Source organism: Coturnix japonica, chromosome 8 (genome assembly GCF_001577835.2).
Source record: "Coturnix japonica isolate 7356 chromosome 8, Coturnix japonica 2.1, whole genome shotgun sequence".
NCBI lineage: Eukaryota > Metazoa > Chordata > Aves > Galliformes > Phasianidae > Coturnix > Coturnix japonica.
In genome coordinates, this window is record NC_029523.1 from 14,052,235 (window position 1) to 14,072,138 (window position 19,904).

General features: G+C 37.3%; 1 protein-coding gene across 4 annotated transcripts in view; it reads left to right on the forward strand.

Moving 5' to 3' along the window:
* The window catches only part of COL24A1 (collagen type XXIV alpha 1 chain), a 107,428-nt gene that overhangs the window by 39,424 nt on the left and 48,100 nt on the right, over positions 1–19,904 (forward strand). For all 4 annotated transcript variants that reach the window (XM_015870173.2, XM_015870175.2, XM_032446351.1 and 1 more), the window contains 9 exons: positions 881–934; positions 1,026–1,070; positions 1,400–1,453; positions 2,018–2,071; positions 3,561–3,614; positions 8,850–8,903; positions 13,194–13,247; positions 14,701–14,745; positions 19,636–19,689. In XM_015870173.2, the coding sequence (XP_015725659.1) occupies positions 881–934; positions 1,026–1,070; positions 1,400–1,453; positions 2,018–2,071; positions 3,561–3,614; positions 8,850–8,903; positions 13,194–13,247; positions 14,701–14,745; positions 19,636–19,689 (468 nt within the window). The remainder of the gene's footprint in view (positions 1–880; positions 935–1,025; positions 1,071–1,399; positions 1,454–2,017; positions 2,072–3,560; positions 3,615–8,849; positions 8,904–13,193; positions 13,248–14,700; positions 14,746–19,635; positions 19,690–19,904) is intronic.

A 19,904-nucleotide genomic window follows, 5' to 3' on the forward strand; every position in this document is an offset into this window, starting at 1 on the left:
TTTGAGGGAATTTGCAAGTGAAGTTATCAGTAGTAGTCTTTCTTTTAAAAAAGTTTGTGGTTTTTTTTTTTCCTTTTCTAAAAAATTCCTAATACAAGGAAGCACTGATTTTTATTATTATTTTTTTTTTCCTTACCTAGTATTCTGTCATCTTTGACAGGTAAAAGAAACTTGCTTTTGTTTCATTTGACACAGGGAAGTAGTGGAATAAACATGCTTCCTGTGGCTGAAGTAATTCGTTTCCTGACTGCTAGCTGATTTGAACAAAACTGAACAATGTGCGCTACCAATACAGCAAGGCTGTTGTAGGCAGAAGGCAGTTTCAAATAGTTACTCAAACCTTTCCTTATCAGTGATCTAAACTCTGTATCACATATTCGGGTGAAGGTATTTATATTGATATTTGCTACATTCCTGCATAGCCACAGAGGAACAAGGCCTTTATTGTTTTTTCCCCTCCTTTTTCAGAGGCAGAATATGCAGAAAGTAACATTGTCACAACTGAAAGTAGAATCATTCCTTTAAGCCAAATTCAATGTTTACCGAGTATTGTTGCCATGTAATCCTAATAGGGGTAGACTTTCACTGGACACATGGATGCAGTATGGAGAAGGCTTCCTTATCCTGCATTGCACTGGGCACCACTGTCTACTCTCTGATGCATCCTACAAGAAAAGATGGGCTTTTGGTTGCTGGTACTCCTGCTGCAGTGGGTGGGAACCATAAAGGGCTTATATTATGATTACTTTTCAATGAAGCTGTTAGCCTGAAAAAGGTTCTGTTTTCTCTTTGTGGTACAGAAAATGGTAGAGTTACCAGTCTTGAAGTTGCCTCAATTTGTCTAATGTTTAATGTAGCCACCTTTTTCGCTGTCCCATAGGGAGATGTGGGGCCAGCAGGACCAGTCGGACCATCAGGAATTCCAGGGCCCATGGTATGGCGTTGAACATTCCTGCAACCAGGTCTCTATGCTGCCTTCCAAATGACAGGCGTACACTGGATTTTTGTTTTCTTCATTTTAATAGGGTCTTCCAGGGAATATGGGACAGCCTGGAATGAAAGGTGATAAGGTGATTTAAATGTTTCCATTATCTCAGAGATGTAGTTATTTCAAACTCCTTTCACTGAATCTTGAGTAAAATTACCTGCTTGGCAAAGCTTTCTGGTTCTGCTTCCAGTTTGGAATCTCTTTCAACTTAAAATTTTAAAAATGCTTCAGAACCAGACCTGATACTTTAGACAAGCTTTTGGACACAGCATTTACTATGGAACATAAAAGAGTATCCTGTGCTATTGTCTATTCCATTATTCAGAGATTTTCAGTGATAAATGTTGAATTAATCTTTCCCCTTATCTACTTCTAAACCACAAATGTGTCTATATAAAATGTGCTGTTTAGGGTGAGCCTGGCCTTGCAGGAGATCCAGGAGATCAGGGATACCCTGGAGACAAGGTAACCTATAGGGTGTTTTTTTTATGGAATTGTCTGTTTTCAGACTTTTTGTTTGTTTCTGAGTCTTAAAATGCTATGTCAGCTTCTTAGGGGGAAAAATATATATGTAGTATTAGTTACTGGATGTCACTGAATTAACATTTATTTAAGAAACTCTAATTAAAATTTAATTGGGGAAAGCAGTGAACAAAGACAAGGGCATGGGTAGAGTTTTGGTTGCTATCTGTTAAGAGGTGCATCAAATAAGAAAATAACTATGGTGTAACCTGAGACCTGTTAAATGTTGCAAGGGGGGTTTTCCCTTGAACCTTGAGATTCCTCTGCCCCTCACCTGGGTTGGCTGTGGCTCACAGAGCATGTGGTCTGGCTTTCCTAACCATCTCCTAAACCATCCCATGAGAACTCTGGTTGAGAGCTGGATGTTAGAAGTCTTTTGCGATTCCACAGTTTTTCTTTTTTAATTATTTTGGATGGCAAAGTGTAGCAACCTGCTGTTTTCAGTGTAATGCAATATGGTTTTGTTTGCATTCTGTGGCTTGCTTTTTATTATTTTTCTTTTTTCAGGGTGCTCCTGGTTCACCAGGACCTCCAGGAATCAGAGGAAAACCAGGACCCCAAGTAAGCTGAAACATACATTTTTGCTCTCAGTGTATCACTACATGTTACTGTATTGGACGCTACTTTGTATTTTATGTTCTATTCTCTAATATTCTCTACACCAGAAGTACAAAGAAGGTCCAAGCTGCTTTTGTGTGTCAGACCATATTACAGAGTTCAGTAGATGCGTCTGGTTTTAATATGGAACTAGTCATTCTGTGGTACTCATTTACAAATCCATAATGTTAGAAACAAATCCACTGACAGCTTTGGGAGCTTCCAAGATGACCATTTGAGCTAGGTGGAGTCAGAGAGAGTGTGGGAAATCCTCATAATAATGGCCAGACATTTCTCATAGGGGTGGGATTAGTCATGAATTCAAGTATTTACTGATTGGTAGCAGTTTAAAAGCACTACCTGCGTGGTGCTGGCACTTCTGCTGGGATTGTAAGTGTTGAGGTAGCAGAGTTACCTGGCTTTGTTCTCACCTGTTCTTATGTCATGTTATGTTGTCATTAGCGCTGCTAATGGTCTCCTTTCTGTGTAGAACTAAAAGTCATTAGCTAATATTTTTGAAGAATGAATCACACCAGTCTCAGTTTTTGTCATAGACTCTGAGACTTACAAATTCAAATTCTACATGTATTATATAAACCCCAGTTCTCCAAAATGCTTATGGAAGTTTGCTTAACTTTCTATGGGGAACTGGCCTGTTTGCAATTAAAAATGAATATGTGCATTAAGCATTTTCCTGAGCAGTTGTGATCAACGTTTTGACTTCTGTTAAACAGTGAGACCTCAGTCTTGCTATTAACATTATATTGAAATTTGTAGAATGCATTTACATTGTCACTTACATTAAAAATGTAAAAAAAGATTTTTCAAGTCAAGCTTGAATAACACCCAGCTATAGAGGCAGCAGCAAATGTTTAAAAATGTGGAATAAAAGATATACCTTAAAGTCTCTATTACATTTGGAAAGGGTCCAATTTTCCTGTTGAGCAAATTATAATATTAATAGTTTGAGTAATATTTGCAATGCTAATGACAAAACTGCCATTAACATTCTTTACCATAAATGACTGTTAAGCTATAGAGATAAATTTATAGGCCAGTCTCTCTAACACTTATTTCCAACTTTGGAAAAATGCATAGTTCTTTATTATGGAGATGGCTACATATTTAAAGTTTGGCTTCATATAACTGTATGGACCAGCCCAAAGCTTCCACTTTTATGTCTAAAACTAATTGGTGTTTTTCTTCTGACTTCAGCAAGATTTGAAGAACTACTACAATTAGATGCAAAGAGAAGACATAGATTTTTCCTATTAAGTTGAAAAGGCATTTCACCACTTTCATGGATTTTTCCCATGACAAAGGTTTTAAAAATCTTAATACTAACCTTCTGATGTTTGGTTGGGGTTTTTTGGGTTGTTTGTGTTTGTATGTGGTGGTATTATTTTGGTTGGCTGTTTTTAATTAATCAAAAATTTGTTTCCCCTTTCTTAAGGGAAAAATTGGAGATCCTGGATCCCAAGGACCATTGGGTCCCCCAGGCCCTGAGGTAAAAAATTGCTTGATAAACTGAATATTCTAAATTACTGAGATCTATGGAGCAAGTGCATTTACCTCTAAGACTCTTGACATAGTTGAATCAGAGAATACTTTTTACTCCATTGTTTCTAATTAATGTGTTCTGCTCCATAAAGAAACAAAGTTCCTGGCTTCTATTTTTTATACAAATTATTAATATATGCAATCCTTGAGTAAAACTAGTAGCTTATTCGTTGATGTAATTAGGATTAATTCTTACCTGAATCAGTTTTAGGAGCTTGCACCTTGAATGGGGCTCACATGTTTTCTCAAATACTTGAATTCTACAGCATGTTTACAAATGAGATTCTCCAAACCTCACTGCTTGTTTATCTCCTACAAAATAACTTTATTTGGAAAGAATGTGAAGAATAAACACCAGTGACACAGGAAGAATCGCCAAGGACTTGAATTTGGCTCAGCAGCTGCCTGAGAACTTGGTGTAATACTGCAGTGTTACCAAAGTGTACAGAGAAACTGATTCTGTCACTGAATCATTCATTTGGGTGCTTTGGGGCATTTATACCAAGAGATACAAGGTAAAATGCTTTGGACTTCACAGGAGATGGCACTTTCTTTGCTCAGGTGTGCAAAATTACTCCAGCCATTTTAAGGCAAATTAAATGCTTCATGTTAAGTAATTAAAATGAGTACACCCCAGTATTTTCCTCTGGACATTTGTCTGCAAAATGGTAAAAGGTTTAAGACTGCAAAGTGATGTGTCTCCTCACTTTAGTAATGCAACATTGATCTGTATAAGTAAAAGTTCTGCCTGTCTCCTGTACAGACATAAAAACACAGTCACAGTAGAGAGTTAGGACAGCGCTATACCGGGATCTTAAAAAACTCAGAAATTCTAGAATTGGTTGGTATTTCTTTTTCTTTTAGATCTCTAGATAGTATCTTACTTTCTCTGTTACTTGCTCTTACAAAAATAAGTCAGCTTTTGTTGCCAGCAGCTATTCAGGCACAACTGGGTCTATGAAATACAACTAATTAAGTGCAGGTTTTCCTACAAGACAATCGTGGTGTCATATTTCTAATCATGCTGCTTCTTCCAAAAAACAGGCAACTAGCAGGTTAAGCCCGACAGACTTTGCTCCTTCTTCCAGGATCTTGGCTTTTTATACACTATATACAGTGAAGTTTGCAGTGGTCATTCCTGGTGAGAGCGAAATTAGATAAATTTTAACAGGCTTTTGTGTGTATTCAGAATATTTATAGGTAAATTTTGTTCCGCTAATCACAGTGAATTGTCCCTCAAGAATGGTGATAGTTTCCTTCAGATATGCTCTGAGTATTACAAATGGGTTTCATCTGGAGCAGAGAAGGAGTAGGCATTGTCTTCAATAGATCTTTGTTCATCTGTGCATTATTTTGATCTGAAGTTGTTAACTTATTCTTTCAAGAAAATGCTCATACAGGGTTCAGCTGATTTGCCTCATGCAAAATTCAGTAACTTGCAAAGGAAAAAGTTACATTTGATTAATAGTAAATGGTCAGAAAGGCAAGTGTTTTCTAAGTGAATTACTGGTTTCTTTGAGTTGTTCATTTCAAAAGAGAAAACAAGTTTATTTTCAATGCATGTTTTATCTTATCACATGATGTTATGATTTGTACAAACAGTGTCATGAAAGCAGTAATAACAATCTTCTGTTTCATATTGCAACTCATTTGTCATCTTGGAGACTTTCCTTTTTCAGGCAGACTTGTCTTGAGATACTCTCACCCTAGAAATGAAAGGATGTACAAATAAATCAAACTTGATTTGCACTGCTTTGTTAGGGAAATATATTTACTTGAGTTCTGAATATGCCTAAAATGAGGGGGAAAAAATATTTTAGATTTGTATTTTAAATGCCAGAACTGATATTCTTTTCAGGTTTTCCTGTTTATCTTGCAAGAAAGAAATCTGAGAATTCTTCCTTTTGGTACACGTCTGAGCTCTAGATGTGGTGGGATCTGCATGGACATGCAGATGATTTAATGGAAATTTGCTACAGTTTTCAGCATCAACTTCCCTGATGCCTCTGTTTTAATGTTGGTGGATAGCAGAACTGGACTGAAGTTCTTGTGTAAGCTCTTCCCATTTTGTATTGTGGACTTCCAGAATGCATCAGGACTCCATCCTCAACATGCTGATTGGTGGCCAGTGCTGCTATGAATCATTAGCCACTTTCTTGGTCATAAAGCAGCCAAGCATGTCTGTGGAACAGGTGTTTGGGAGGGACAGTGTAGGGCTTTGCACATGCTATGGAATAGACTCTACTAGATACACTACACTTTGTCTCTCAGAAGAAAATCATGCACTAGTGTCTCATTGAGCGTGACTGAATGCATCTGCTTTGTGCAATTAGGCAAATATACAAACTAGCAGCATCTCTGTGCTGATGTCTTAGCAATGACACATTGTGAAGATTTCCTGTAATATCTACTGTAATACATGGTTGCTATTTTTTTTTTGTTCTGTTCTCTGACAAATTGCAATTGTATGCTTGTAATTTGTATGTTAGATTCCTTCCTTTCCAAAATCAGAACTTCAGGTTTGCTGGGGGGCGGGGGGAGGGGGAAGGTTTTGGGTCTTGTCTCTGCTCTTTAAAAATGCTGACATTGACCTTTTTTAAGAAAAAAATAAGATTTATTGAATTGTCTTTCTGGGATAGCATGTCCTTTCAGAAGAAGAAAAAGCATTTATTTGAGAACGCAAAATTGCAGTTCTCACTTTCTTAGTTCAGAAAGACTGTGGTTTAAGCAGAAATCTATCTTTGGTAATTTGATTAGTAGTACTAAAGCTCCACTGAAACTTCTTGCTGAAGATCAGTAGCAGCATTCAGTCAAAACTGCTTCTGAAAATGTATTCTAAATATTCACCCAAATGATGCATGGCATGCTGTTGGATAAAATTTTTTCCAAGCAGGAACATTTGTCAGCTCAAAAGAGATGTTTGCTCTCTGTTGCTCTTGCAACACAACTCAGATCCTCAACCCACTGAGAGATGCTGGGAAGCCAGAGGGTGCAATGCTGTCAAATGTTATGTGGGTTTCCACATATTCCACTTGGAATGAGCAAGATTATGCAAATGCAAGAGAATTCCAAGTGGTAAGGGAACGTGACTTCCAAATGTTTGATACTCTGCTTCTATTTAGCAGCAGAACAGGAAAACAAACAAAAGAAAAGCAACAGTCTGTTTCTTCATCTCTGTGAGAACTGACTTCACTATAAAGCAAAAACACAAACATAGTAGCAGCCTGCTCACATTTTCATTGCTTTAATTAATTTTTTTATAGATGAATTAGATCAGTAAAAGTTAATTTCCTTTCTTTTCAAAATTTATATTTAAATTGTTCTGCACAAACAGCAAATTCCACGGTGAGATTAAATTACATTACCTATGCTTTCAGACAGGTGATCACTGTATTTATTTTCTGATGCTCTGTAGTATGATTAAACCAAATGAACTTTTAAGTGTTCTGCTGGCAAAAGGCCACCTCTGCAGCAAGATTTTGAAAATAATTTATAGCCTGCCAGCAGTCAGGGTTCTGGCTGATGACAAGACCAGACCCTGCTCTTTAACCTCCCCTAGATGTCATAATATCAAGTGAGGTTTTGTTCATAGTAGCCTGTGCAGAAAACTGTTGCAGCTGGAAATAGTACACTGTTATATATAGCTCCTGTGTAGCTGTATAATGTGTGTAAATCAGCAAACTTAAATTACAGAAAGGCGTATTTCATGGTGTATTTCAGATAAACATGACCTAACCCAGCATTTTTTATTTAAAGAACAAAACAAAAACCTCGTACAAACTGCATAGAAATTTTGAGTTATTCAGTGATGAAAATTATGTACCAGCGCACCTATGTCACATCTAAGTGCCACCTAGAGGCATGTAAGAGTTGTTGCGCAGCTCTATCAGTTGCTTTATGGCAAAAAAGAAATGACCAACATGATACTTTGTGAAATGGGTTGTTCCATTTGCTCTGAATGCTCAGCTTAGTTCTTTTTTTTGGTGTTTAGTGTATTTGCTTTATGACCGATTAGTATTCAACAGATAATACTAAAGTGTTTGGTTTTCCTTAAGAAATTGTAGTAGTATTTCAAGTTTTGTACATTTGTGTTTGACTTAACATATAAAGCATGTTAAATATTTTTATCCTGTCAACATCTTTTCTTAAAACTTTTCATACTGCTAGGAACGAGTCATAAAAAGAAAATGGAAGAGATCTGCAAATAGAAACAGTGATGTACTAAATATCATTTGTGGTGGTGTGGCAGCTCTACTGTTCTAGCTGAGAGTGAAGGAATGTATTTTTTTTATTCCAAACTTACTGCTTTTCTATGATTTTTCTTTACCTGGTAAACACAAATTCCTTTGTTAATATTTTCTCATTTGAGGTTTTTTTTTGGTTGGTTGTTTTTGTCTGTATGATTTTAGCCAATTATGAATATTAGAAATTATGACCATCTTCATTTGAAGTTCAATTGTTCTGGAAGAATAAAGTATGGCTAACTATTATCCACCTAGAGACAATTTTTAGACCTCTTTCACAGTTAGAGAGCATAAAAGGGAGCTCTTGAACCTCTAATGATATCCTCTTATTTGAACATTTCATTTACATAAACAGGTGTTCTTTATCAACAGCTGAACCTACACCAAACAGTATTTCACAAAAGCTTATTCCAAATAACACTGCATGCCATGGACCTGCATTTACTGCCAGTCAGACCTGGATTAAGTCTGGCTAATTTGGAGGCAAAAGGCTTTTTACCGTATTCCTAATCTTGCAGTGATTTTGTCCTTAAAGTGAGGCCAAGGATTAAAGGACTCCTGCTGCTGTTTAAGCTTATATTTTAAAAGTTTTTTAAAGTTGAATTTGTAAATACAAGACCTGGTATTGGCTATTTTGAGTATTTTCTGTATCAAGACCAGTCAAATGGTTTAATCATAAATGCTTTTCAGTGGTTAAAAAGTCTTGTGTTAAGGGAATGGAAACCCATACTGACATCTGCTAAAATGAGTTTAATGAAAGCTGTCTGAAATCTGTCAGTTATCCAAGCCCTTAAAGGGTGCTTAATGGATTTTGACATTTTGGGAATGGTAGTTCTTTTTTCTACAATTCAGGTTTGTTAAATGAACAGACAGAATCAAAACATGCAAGTTGGAAACATTCCTAGGCTATAAATCATTTGTCTATCTGATTTATTTAGGGTTTTCCTGGAGATATTGGAGTACCTGGATTAAATGGCCCAGCAGGTCCCAAGGTAAGACTATGAAAAGTTATTCACATTTACAATTAATCAGTATGAACTGGTGAGGAAAAGGTCTGAGAGGTGGAAATTAACATTATGAGAAGAAAATCATCCTGTCAAAACACGAGTGCTTTGCCTCAGGTGTTCGTATGAAGAAGTTAATCTGATGTTTACTGGTGTCTACATGGTTAGAGGTAGAAACTCTGTTACACAGAGACTTAGAATGGCAAGGTAAATGCAAGAAATTTTGGAGAAAGCACTGTGTGTCTGAGAGGTATTGTGTATTCACCAGCACTGAAAATGGTGCTTGTTGAAGGTACACAGACCTTTACAGTCTCACTTGTCTAATACAGTCTTCTTAACAAAATTTGAAATTAATAATAGCTAAATATACACAAAAAGAAGGTGGAAGTAATGTACCAGTTTAAATAATTAGAGTTACTTAGGCTAATATTTTAGACTAAGTTTTGTAATAATTTTTACAGAGACGTTTGAGTGAAGGTTTGGATAAAAACACATATGGGAAGTTCTTTTAAAATGGGAAAGATAGAGATGAATACAGCTTATAGAAATACAAGTGGGCCACAAATTAACTTAAAGGGAGATATTTGCTTAGGATGTTTAGTGCTGAAAGAAACAATGAAGTTTCTCACTCAGTATCCTTAGACTATCCCTTAGGCAATATTTTCATCAATAAATTGCACAACCATGCTGGAATTAAATTTGTGTATCAAACAAAGTTGAGCACTTTCAGATTATCTTAAAAGCTGCACTTTGTACGAGTTCATCCCACTCGTGTTGCTTCAGACTGATGTGTGCTGGGATTAAAACAATAAATCCTACTGTAAACTTAGAGCTTTGCAGCTGGCAATAATAGAAAAGACAGTGCCAGATCTCCTTGAGAGGAAAGCACGATAAGGCTATTAAAACCAAAGTGAAATTCTAGAATACTTGAGGGAGGGTGTCATGTTAATGCTACTGTACAAAGCACAAGACTTTAAGTAGCACACAGAGTTCTGGGGATTTGTACTCCAGGAGGACACAATCAAATGGGAATAGATGCAGAAAAGATTATGGAGTGGCTTTATTCTGAAAGACAGTTTATTTATCCTACTAAACTGAAGGGCCCTTTTAAGCTCTGTAAGCATAGCAAAGGGCAGAAATTGTGGGGAGACCAAAGAACTTTGCAGGACCAAGGACATGAACTATTCAGTTCAAGGACAAAGCGCTGAAGTTGTCTGTGAATAAACAGAGATAGAAATGAGAAGATTTCTCATCAGCAGAGTTGTGAAATTCTGTGACAGATTGCTTAAGGCAACATAGTACAAGAAACTGCAAGTGGTTTAAGGATACAGTTTTATTTGAACCTGGAAAATGGAAACAATCAATCCATGATGAAATTCATCATGCCTTGAGAATGAACGTCTCAAATAATGCACTCGCCAAAGCCATAACCAATCTTTACTGCATCTCATGTCTTTCATCTGTGTCAGGAACCTTATCCCAAAATAACCCAAAAAGAGTTTAGAAGGAAGTCTGAAAAAAACATTATTTGATGCAGCAAAAGGGAGAAGTTAAAATAAAATTCCAACTTTTTTCATTCTAATTTATTCATTTGCTATCTTGTTTGTGTAATGCTAATGGCCTTCCTTATATGAATGATTATCAGACTGTTGGGTGACGTTTGCTCCCACGTTTCTAAGAATGGTGAATTATCAAGCTACTTTATAGTGTGACAAAAGATGTTACACAGGATTTAGGGGAGATGGGAGAAGAGGAATGCAACAGCTCTTGATCTACAGATCAAATTTGATCCTCCAAGCAGAAACCTGTATTCTCTAAGAACTTATCTCTACTGACTGGTTTCTTAATTAACTGAGATTACACAATTCCATGCTTTATTCAAAGCATTCCATTGGATATTTTTGATTGAACTGGTTTGATATTTAACACATAGATAACCACTCTATTCCTCTTCCACCCAAATATCAATTAAAAAAATTTCTGAAAGGTAGTCTATAATACTTTTTTCAGTAATGGAGAAATTACATGGCTGAATGGGATTCGGTGGTCTCTAGCACATTTGCTCTTAAGAAGGTTTTAAACAGCCTGATCTAATCATGAAGATTTGATGGCTTACATTTGAGATGGAAGATTACCAAAATGGAAAAATTCCTAAATGACTCCTAGTGCTATGGGAGAAAGGTTGCACACTGGAAATGTTTGGCTGTCGGGATTTCCAGCTGTCTTGTGTTGACCGTTGATATTTTTTGTGAAATTTCCTCCAACTTTTTATTTTTAGAACTGTTTTTAATGTGTTGTGCTTTTCCGCATGTTTTTGTTTGTACTTCCTCAGTAGCAATACCCATTTTAAAAGCCAAGAAGGCAAGATAAACTTTCTAAGTAGCTGACAAGGGAGAAATTTGGTCTCTTGTTGAAACATTTAAGCTCTATAACCATGATCAGCCACCTTTAAATACCAGTCGAACTTCTGGATTACAAATTTTCCCTAAACTACTGCAGTAATCAGCAAATCTGACCTACCAAAAATAATGTTCAAAGGCTTTATTATGTAATTTGCTCTATAGTACATTACTCAGCTTGGAAACAATATTTTAGAAGGCGTTTGATCTTGATCCATTACTTATTTAAAAAGAAAAAAGTTTTTAAGAAGTTCTGGACTAGTTTGCTTCCTATGTTATTCTTGTAAGTATTTATGCTCTGTAACTGAGGAAAGTGACAGGAAAAGGCAGAGTATGGTGACTACAGCTGTAGTTTTTTCCAGTAATTTGTGTTGTACTGTGGTTGTAGTTGAGAACTTCTGACTTCTGCGCATTTACATTTGCTTGGATAACACTGAATAAAAGTGGGTGTTAGGAGTTCCACCAGTTCTTTAGGAGGTGATCATCTAAGAAGTTGTCTGTGTATGTACATCATATACTGATACACAAATATGTATGAAATACAGGATAGCCCCATTTGCAGGCTGCCTCATCTTTTCCAGACACTCTGGCATGTGTCTAATGACTACCTTCAATTTCTGTTTGTTGCCCAAAACATCAAAGGGGAGATGGAAATTTCCTTTAGTCCTAATATGAGCTTTATAGTCTGGGACTTTTTTCCACATCCAGTTAAGTGAGGTGTAAAGGCTCATACAGTGGCAGTGCTGCTGACATTTTTATGGTGTAATTGCATTGCATTGAAAATCATCTGTCTTAATGTGCTTTGTTATTAGAATATGACAACAATTTCTTGACTTACTACACAAGAATACCGCTTATGTAGTGCTCCTATTAGCTTTCCTGTAACTTCTGATGTGGAATGTCAAACAACATGTCAAACAATTCACCACCTCAGTCTTCCCTAAACTGGTGGTGTCCTATCGACCTTGAAGTAGCCTATTCCATTTTCTTTTCTGTTTTAGTTGGCATGCTAACTGTTACTGGAGAAAATGCCTGCACCTTCAGTCTAGACTTCAGCTTCATTAGTAAGCAATTAATAAGGCTTACGCTTGGAACTTTCACAACACCACTTTCTTGAAGGGCAGATTCTTTCTTCTCTGTGCTTCATCTCATGTTGTTAATCTATCCTTCCCAGAACATTAGTAACGTGATTACACAGAGATTAAAGAAAAATTGTCCTCTGCCAGGTCAAATGCTTTACTAAGTTATTACTTATGTAATTTGTATGGCCAGTATTTTTGATACACTGCTAGCTATTAGTTGATCTAACAAAGTTTTGAAAATGTTGCTGTAGCAGTCATAAAAACCCAAGAGTTGGCAAGCCAAAGTTCTTCATCTCAGGAAAGCTGATTATAGTCATGAACAAAAAGTAAAGGCCGAAAATCACAAGTACTTTTGGACAGACATGCTAGTAGTTAGAATTCACTTTCTAGTTTGTTTTCATTGCAATATTATCATCAAATGCTAAATACTATCTAAGTCAAAGGTCTATAAGAGTTATATTGGTTCTGCTTTAATCTTAGAGTGATGGCATGCTTTGTTCTCCAGAGAAGAGAGATGGTTCTTCTGCAGGCTTCAGTATTTTATTTTCATTTTAAAAAATTAAAAATAATTTCAAAAAGATCTACATAGCCAAAGTATGCAAGATAATCAGTTTTCCAGCAGATATTAAAATTCTGCTTCATATTTTCTTGGTATCCTAATGGAAATGGATAAGAGTACTTAATGAGATGTGCCTACCCAGCTTTGGGTTTGTGTCCAGAATTTTAAGGTGTGACAGACTGTACCACAGTGGTTGTTTGCTGATGTAAGATCTTGCTGTTTTTGTTTGGTTCTTTAGGGACTTCTGGGTGACCGGGGATCTCCAGGGCCACAGGGCCCCAAAGGCATTGAGGTAAGACAGAAAAACTATTCAGTCAACAGATTGTTTAAAAGGAAATGTTGTGAAAAGGTAGAAGATTAGAGAAGAGTAATTAGGTATTTAAGGTATTACCATGCAAGATTTCATTTCCTTTTTTTTTTTTTCTCCTTTCTTTTTAACTGGGGTTGCAAAAAAGGTGTTAGATGGTTGTGTACCCTTTAAATTTGTTCACTGAAGTTTACTCAGTGGTTTCAGTAAAATCTGGGTCCTGAATCTGACATGGTTCTCTTTATTAAGCTGGGGAGACAGGGCAGAGTTGTGCCTGGAGACAGAATGCAAACATGGATTTAATGGAAAATATCCTGGATACACTTAAGTAAACTGTAAGACCTCTATTAAGGTAGGCAGCTTTTCTTCTTAAAGGTTTATTAGGTACTCTAAATTCATCACAATACAATAAAAACTCTTGTATCTTAGGCCAAAAGTAGCAGTTATAAATCATTCAATGAATCTGGAGTAGACATCTAGTTTTCCAAATAGTTTGCTTAATTTATATAGCTTGCTTAAATTATGTCCTAGTTCATTACAGAGGAGTTGGACTAGATTATCTTTAAAGTTCCTTTCCAGCTCTGATGATTCTATGATCCTAAATTATGAGCATTCACAACAGATACTGGGTGATCATTTAGTTAGAAAGACAGGAAGCTGTAGATAGCATTTCCTTATTCCTTTGGTTCATTCTATTTGAAACTGTAAAGCTTGTGTACTACTTCTTCCAGGAGCTGGATAAAATCTTACACCTTGAGAGAATCAGAAAACTAAATGATAACAGCGTGAGCTCCTGGCATGGCATTGGTGCAAATGTGTTCTTTGATATAACCGTATAATTAATGAATGTACCACGAAGAATTAACACTGCAATTCTCTATTTATACATAGCTCTATTAGTGCACTGTGTGGCACAGACACTGTCATTTCTTTGTCTTCACACCTGACAAGTCTGACCCCCTGGTTTTCTTCTGTTCCCAAGAAATAAAGGATAAGCCCTGCCAAAATGGTTGGGCTAACTTTGGTGATGGCATCATTAGCCACATGGAAGAAAAGAGCAGGAATGTCCTTGCTGTACTCATGGTTATGAAGTGGCAAATGTTGCTGGAAGAGAGTAAACATAGGGCAGACAGACTGACCCATCACTGCTGTGTCTCAGAACTGTGAATATATTGCCATAATGGGAGGAATATGAAGTTCATCAGCCTTTCTGGCTGCCTCTGACGGTGACGTAGTGCATGGCCCTCTGGCTAATTAATTGAAATCAGTTCAGTCTCTCTGTGTTTGTCAGATTTAGACATGTGCATACGCACATATGAGGCAAATGTAAAATGATATACTAAGTGAAAAACAGTTGTCTGCAGATTCTATTTTTTCTTGGCATCAAGGTTACTGGAGTCCTGATTAATTTTCTTTTTTACTTTGTTTTTCTTTATAGGGAGAAGTAGGACCAGCTGGACCTATTGGCACAGTCGGCCCAAGAGTAAGTAATTTTGTTGTTGCAGACTATTATTCAGAAAAAAAGTACTGGTTTAAAAGATACACTTACTGCACTTACGGGGGGGGGGGGGGGGGGGGAAGACAAAAGGCTGTTTTAAAATAATAAATGAATAAACGTATTAGGCAGAGATGGGAAGAAGGTCTTTCCAAATCCAGGTTTTGAAAGGAAACCACAACCATGCTGAGCAAAGTAAAACCCATGAAAAGGAAAAGGAGTCAATTTCAAACTGCTATGGTGCTGCTTTGGCACAGATTAAACCACTGTGCTCTTCTGAGGTCCTGAATGAAGTACACTGAGTACTGAAACTGGGGAAGAACCAAGCATGAAACTTGGCTGTCAGTGTGCAATGTAAATGACAAATGCTTTAAGAAATCATTCTCTAGCAGATATGGCTTTTAATTGCTGAGAGCATTATTGTTGGATTATCATAATGCTGTTTGGACTGATGTTTTACCTTGTTAGTTAGGAAAATGTACTAACCTCTAAGCATTTTGGGGACTTGAGGCTTATTTTTAGAAAAATTCGAGGCTGCAATCTTTCCTGCTGTTCCCCGCTTATAGAGAGAAAATATTGCTATGTTGTTTTTCCTGCTCCTTAACTCATCAAAATGTAGAATTCTCTTTCTGTTAGGTGTAATATTTAAAAGCATGTTTGCCACATGGAATAAATAAAAATAATAAAATGAAAATAATACTCTTCAGCTGAGAAAATATATTAAAAAAAAATAAATTACAAATTCAGATGACTCCATTTGATATTCAGTTCCCGATCTCCTGCTGAGTGGCTGATGGAAATTTTTATTCTGGCTGCCTCATACTTTCAATTTCCCCGTTGGGCAATTCACCATGACAGGATGGTGTCTCCAGTGTTGTGCAGCGGCAGTGAGAAAGGTGCTGCTGCAGTGGGTAACCCATGGGTAGTTAGTCACCTGTTATCATGTTGTCTGCATCGATGTGCATGCACCAGTTGGCAGAGTGGCTCAAGAAGGAAACCAGCAAGCAGAAACATTTTCATTTGGGTCCATTTGTCCAAAGTAGATTTGGAAATGAGTATGCCATTGGTGTGCCTTATATCTCCTTGGTTTCTCTCTCACAAAAAAATGCTGAGAGAAGTTGTGGATCTGTGGTGGCCCCTGTGGTGGCCCCTGTGGTGTTGCTGTCTTCAGGCATCTCAAAGTAGTTTGCTGGCTAATGTTCCTCTTGGAATGAGAGGTAGGGGAAATGGGAATTTCTCTTGGTGTGGAGCCCTGCCTGTTCTTCATCTCATCCCAGGGCACAACTGTTCTCACCTCAGTCCCACAGCTCCTGTTGGCTGGAGCAGCCTCACAGTCTCAGGCCACCTTGTTCTCAGAGTCCCTCAGTACCGCTCCAACTGCTCAGCCAGTGTCTGCCTTCCTGCTGGGAACACACAGCTGCTTCCACTGGAAGGTGTGAACTGCAGTTGTGAAGTTGTTAGATGTCATATAGTGCTCTTAGATGCATCTGTCTTTTTAAGTTACACTTGCTTGGTTGCAGTTGCATATTCATTTTGATTTACATAGGCTTTATTTCCAGCATCCTTGAAGGGAGTTTCAAACACATTTGAAAGTAAATGCTGTTGAAGCTGTGTTATTGTATTTGTCTTCAGTATATCGAATAAGTGTTCAAGTGTTCATTAGGAAGTATTACTTCTCGAAAAGGGTAATCAGGCATTGGAATGAACTGCCCAGGGAGGTGGTAGAGTCACCAACCATGGGAGTGTTCAAGAAACGACTGGATGTTGTGTTGATGAATATGATTTAGCTGGGAAGTATTGGTAATGGTTGACTAGATGATCTTCTAGGTCTTTTCCAACCTTGATAATTCTGTGATTCCGTGAAGGGCATGGGAGGTCTCTGCTAGCGACTCTGACAGAGTAAGAATCAATGAAGCCTTACTCAAGGCCCTAAAGCACCACCAGTTCTCAGCTCTGTTCTTCTGTGGTGTCTGGATAGGGAGCTAGGAGATATGGTTTAGTGGTTTTCTGTAGGTATTGTAAAGAGAGGACAGTTGAACTAGATGATCTTGTAGGTCCTTTCCAACCTTGTGATTCTATGATTCTAGGCAGATATCCCTAACTTGTTTTTGCAGCCTCCAGGTGCTGGGGATATTTTCTTCCCTCTGGCAAACTGCCTCTGTGCTCTGCTTGTTTTACAGATAATTTTCCTAGTTTCTCTCTGTCTGAAAGTCTTGACTGTTTTTCTTACTACCACCTCTTGCTTTCCTGTCCTACAGACCTGTAGTTATGGTCAGTAGGTTACTCCTCTCTTCACCACCAATAATGCCCAATTTAGTGTCCATAAATACTACAATCTACCCTTTCTTTATTCTTACAGAGACTATTCTAGATTTCTATTGCACAATAACAGAGGCAATTTCTAGTTCTTTTAGAATCTATCTCCTGTACTTTAAGGGTTTCAGGTAAAAACATTCTGCCCCAAAATCAAGTTTAGGTGTACAATAAGCAAGCAGCAATAGTTTCTCCTCCCTTTTGCTCTCCCTCTCTCACCTTCTCATTCCTAGTGTTCACTTTTGGACCAAAAAAACCCCAAAAAAACCCCAACAAAAAACAAACAAACAAAAAAAAACCAAAAAAACAAAAAAAACCAACCAACCAATAATAAATAAAAGTGTGCATGACACCAAAAACCTCTGGGACCCACTTTACAAATGCTGCCAGCAAAACAGATAATTCTCTGTTGAAACAAGTGGTGAATAAGAACCTGTGCTCCAGGTCTCGGGTTGGAAGAGAATTTTCATGTCTAAAACAGATGGATTTTGAGCTGAATTTGGTTACAGGATTTTATTTTTATTCATGTGATTCCAAACCATCTTCACCCATTCCACCCCTGTGTTAAATAATTGCCTTCTCTTAAATGAATTCTTATTTTTTTTAATAAAAAAAAAAAAATAAGTTGTTTTCTTAGTAATTATTTGTCCTGTGAAAACACATTAGATACAACATTAAATAAATGACTGTGTTTATTACATTCCCTCTGTCAATTGTTTTTCAAAGGCAATCTGAAAATGAACACTGTAACTATCTGTTGTAGCTCCAGCTCAGTAAGCATGTGTTCATAATTTTTTTTTGTATCTTCATTGCTGGAGCAGAAAATATCTTTGAAGTCCAACCAGAATGCTAAAAAGGTATTACGAGGTGGTTTGGTGTTGTTTTTTTCTGTTTGTTTGGTTTTTGTTTGGTTTTTTTTTTTTTTCAATTGAGGTGGTGTTTATATATAGTCATTAGATGAGCAGTTCTCCTGAAGACTGAGGAAAGTGTTCTCAAAGGCCCAGCATTTCCTGTAAGTGGCTCATTGCTTCCTGTAGGTTGAGGGCATATTAAAAGCTTGTAGAGGGATGAGAATGGAGTGCTAATAAGATACATATATTAAAATATCCAAGCCTTTATCAACATATTGTGAGGTGAAAAGAAGCACAGATGGTCGCTGTTTCCTGAGAGGGAAGGACAGAACTTTCAGTTAATGATTTAGGAAATGCATGTTTCCTTTGGGATTACACTGCCCTGGAAGAATGATTTTCCCAGGGGTTATCAAGTTGAAAAGCAGCCATTGCTAATCTGACCTTCCGCCATGGCTTTTCTTCCATGTATAATTTGCAGTCATGTTACATTCCTGCGGAAAGCTAAATCTATATTTCACATTGCTTTACCATTGCAATCCTCTCGTTCTATTTTCTGATCAACTTGCATCTGCCACAGGTCCATCACTGCGCACATGTAACTGGGATGGTACAGTCAGAAAAGCTTTACAAGCTGTAACTGCAATTCAGCTCTGACAGGACTAAAGCCATCAAGGTCATTAATGGTGGTCACCAGTTTTCTTTCTATGAATTCTATTAAAAATATTTTGTTATATTCTTCTCACCATAAAGACCTTATCATTCTTCACAGCAAATGAACAAAACAGCATGTAGTAACCTGCAGAAGTGCATCACTTGTTCTTTGCTAAACATTATGGAAAGACACAACTTGCCTGCTCTGGGTCTCTCAGAACTTGTCTTCACAGCCTCTTCTCCCTGCATTCCTAATTGTGCCCTGTTCTAATCCATTTATCAAAACAAAAAGCTGTTCCTGACACAGTGAGATTTGTTGGAACTTGCAGAACAAAATGAAATCACTCAGGCGGAGAGAGAGAGAGGAAGAAAAACAGAAGAGAAAGATTAATACGAGAAGTCTAGGATTGTATAGTTTTGATAATGTAATTAAAATAATAAAGAATTTCTTGACTGACCAGAAATGAACATGCATGGTGATCTTCAGGCACATACAGGTACAGAAAAGCCAGAGCAAAAGAGCCGGTTAGAAATGTAACAACCTTTTCTGAAGGAAATTTTTGGGATTTCTTGCTTTGATCACTCCTGTTTCAGGACATCATATAGAAAGCTATCAGTACAGAGGGTCTGATTGCAGTTGTCAGCCTGCTGAAAGAACAGTGTGGTTTAACATCTGTTAGCATCCTTTTAGCAGAAATTCACATCTTGATACAGGATCATTAAAATGTTGAATTCATTTTCCTTCTCCAATTGTCAGACCTGCATGACCTCGTTACTGACTATCTCAAGATCCAGCCCCAGTGCACTTGGCCTTTACTTTTGGACCAAAACCTTTCCGTTGGAGCAGATGGGCAAAGTTTGTCTAGGCAGGGCTGTGCTGATTGAATAACCAAATCTATTGGTCGGTTTAAATTGTGTAGGAAGTGAAGAATACCTGACTTTGGTTTATAAATGCAATGGATTCAAATAAAGATACTATCACTGTTCTTTTTGAATATATGTAGTTTGATAACCACAGAAACTAGGGTGAAATTGAACTACTAATACATTCTATTTATTTTAGGGAAAACCAGGACAGAAAGGTTATGTGGGTGACCATGGACCAGAAGGTTTAAAGGTAAATGCTGCTTTTATGTATGAAATAAGTGTGTGTTGGAGTATCAGCTGTGCTCATGTATCCAATGCAATATACAGTGATGTGCAGTTGAAAGGATGAGAGTTGCACACGCCTCCATCTGAGCCAACAGTTCCCAAATCACCATTCATCAGGAAGCTGGGGTTGTCATAGCGCATATACACTGAGCTTCCACTTCCAAAATGTGTAGGAAAATT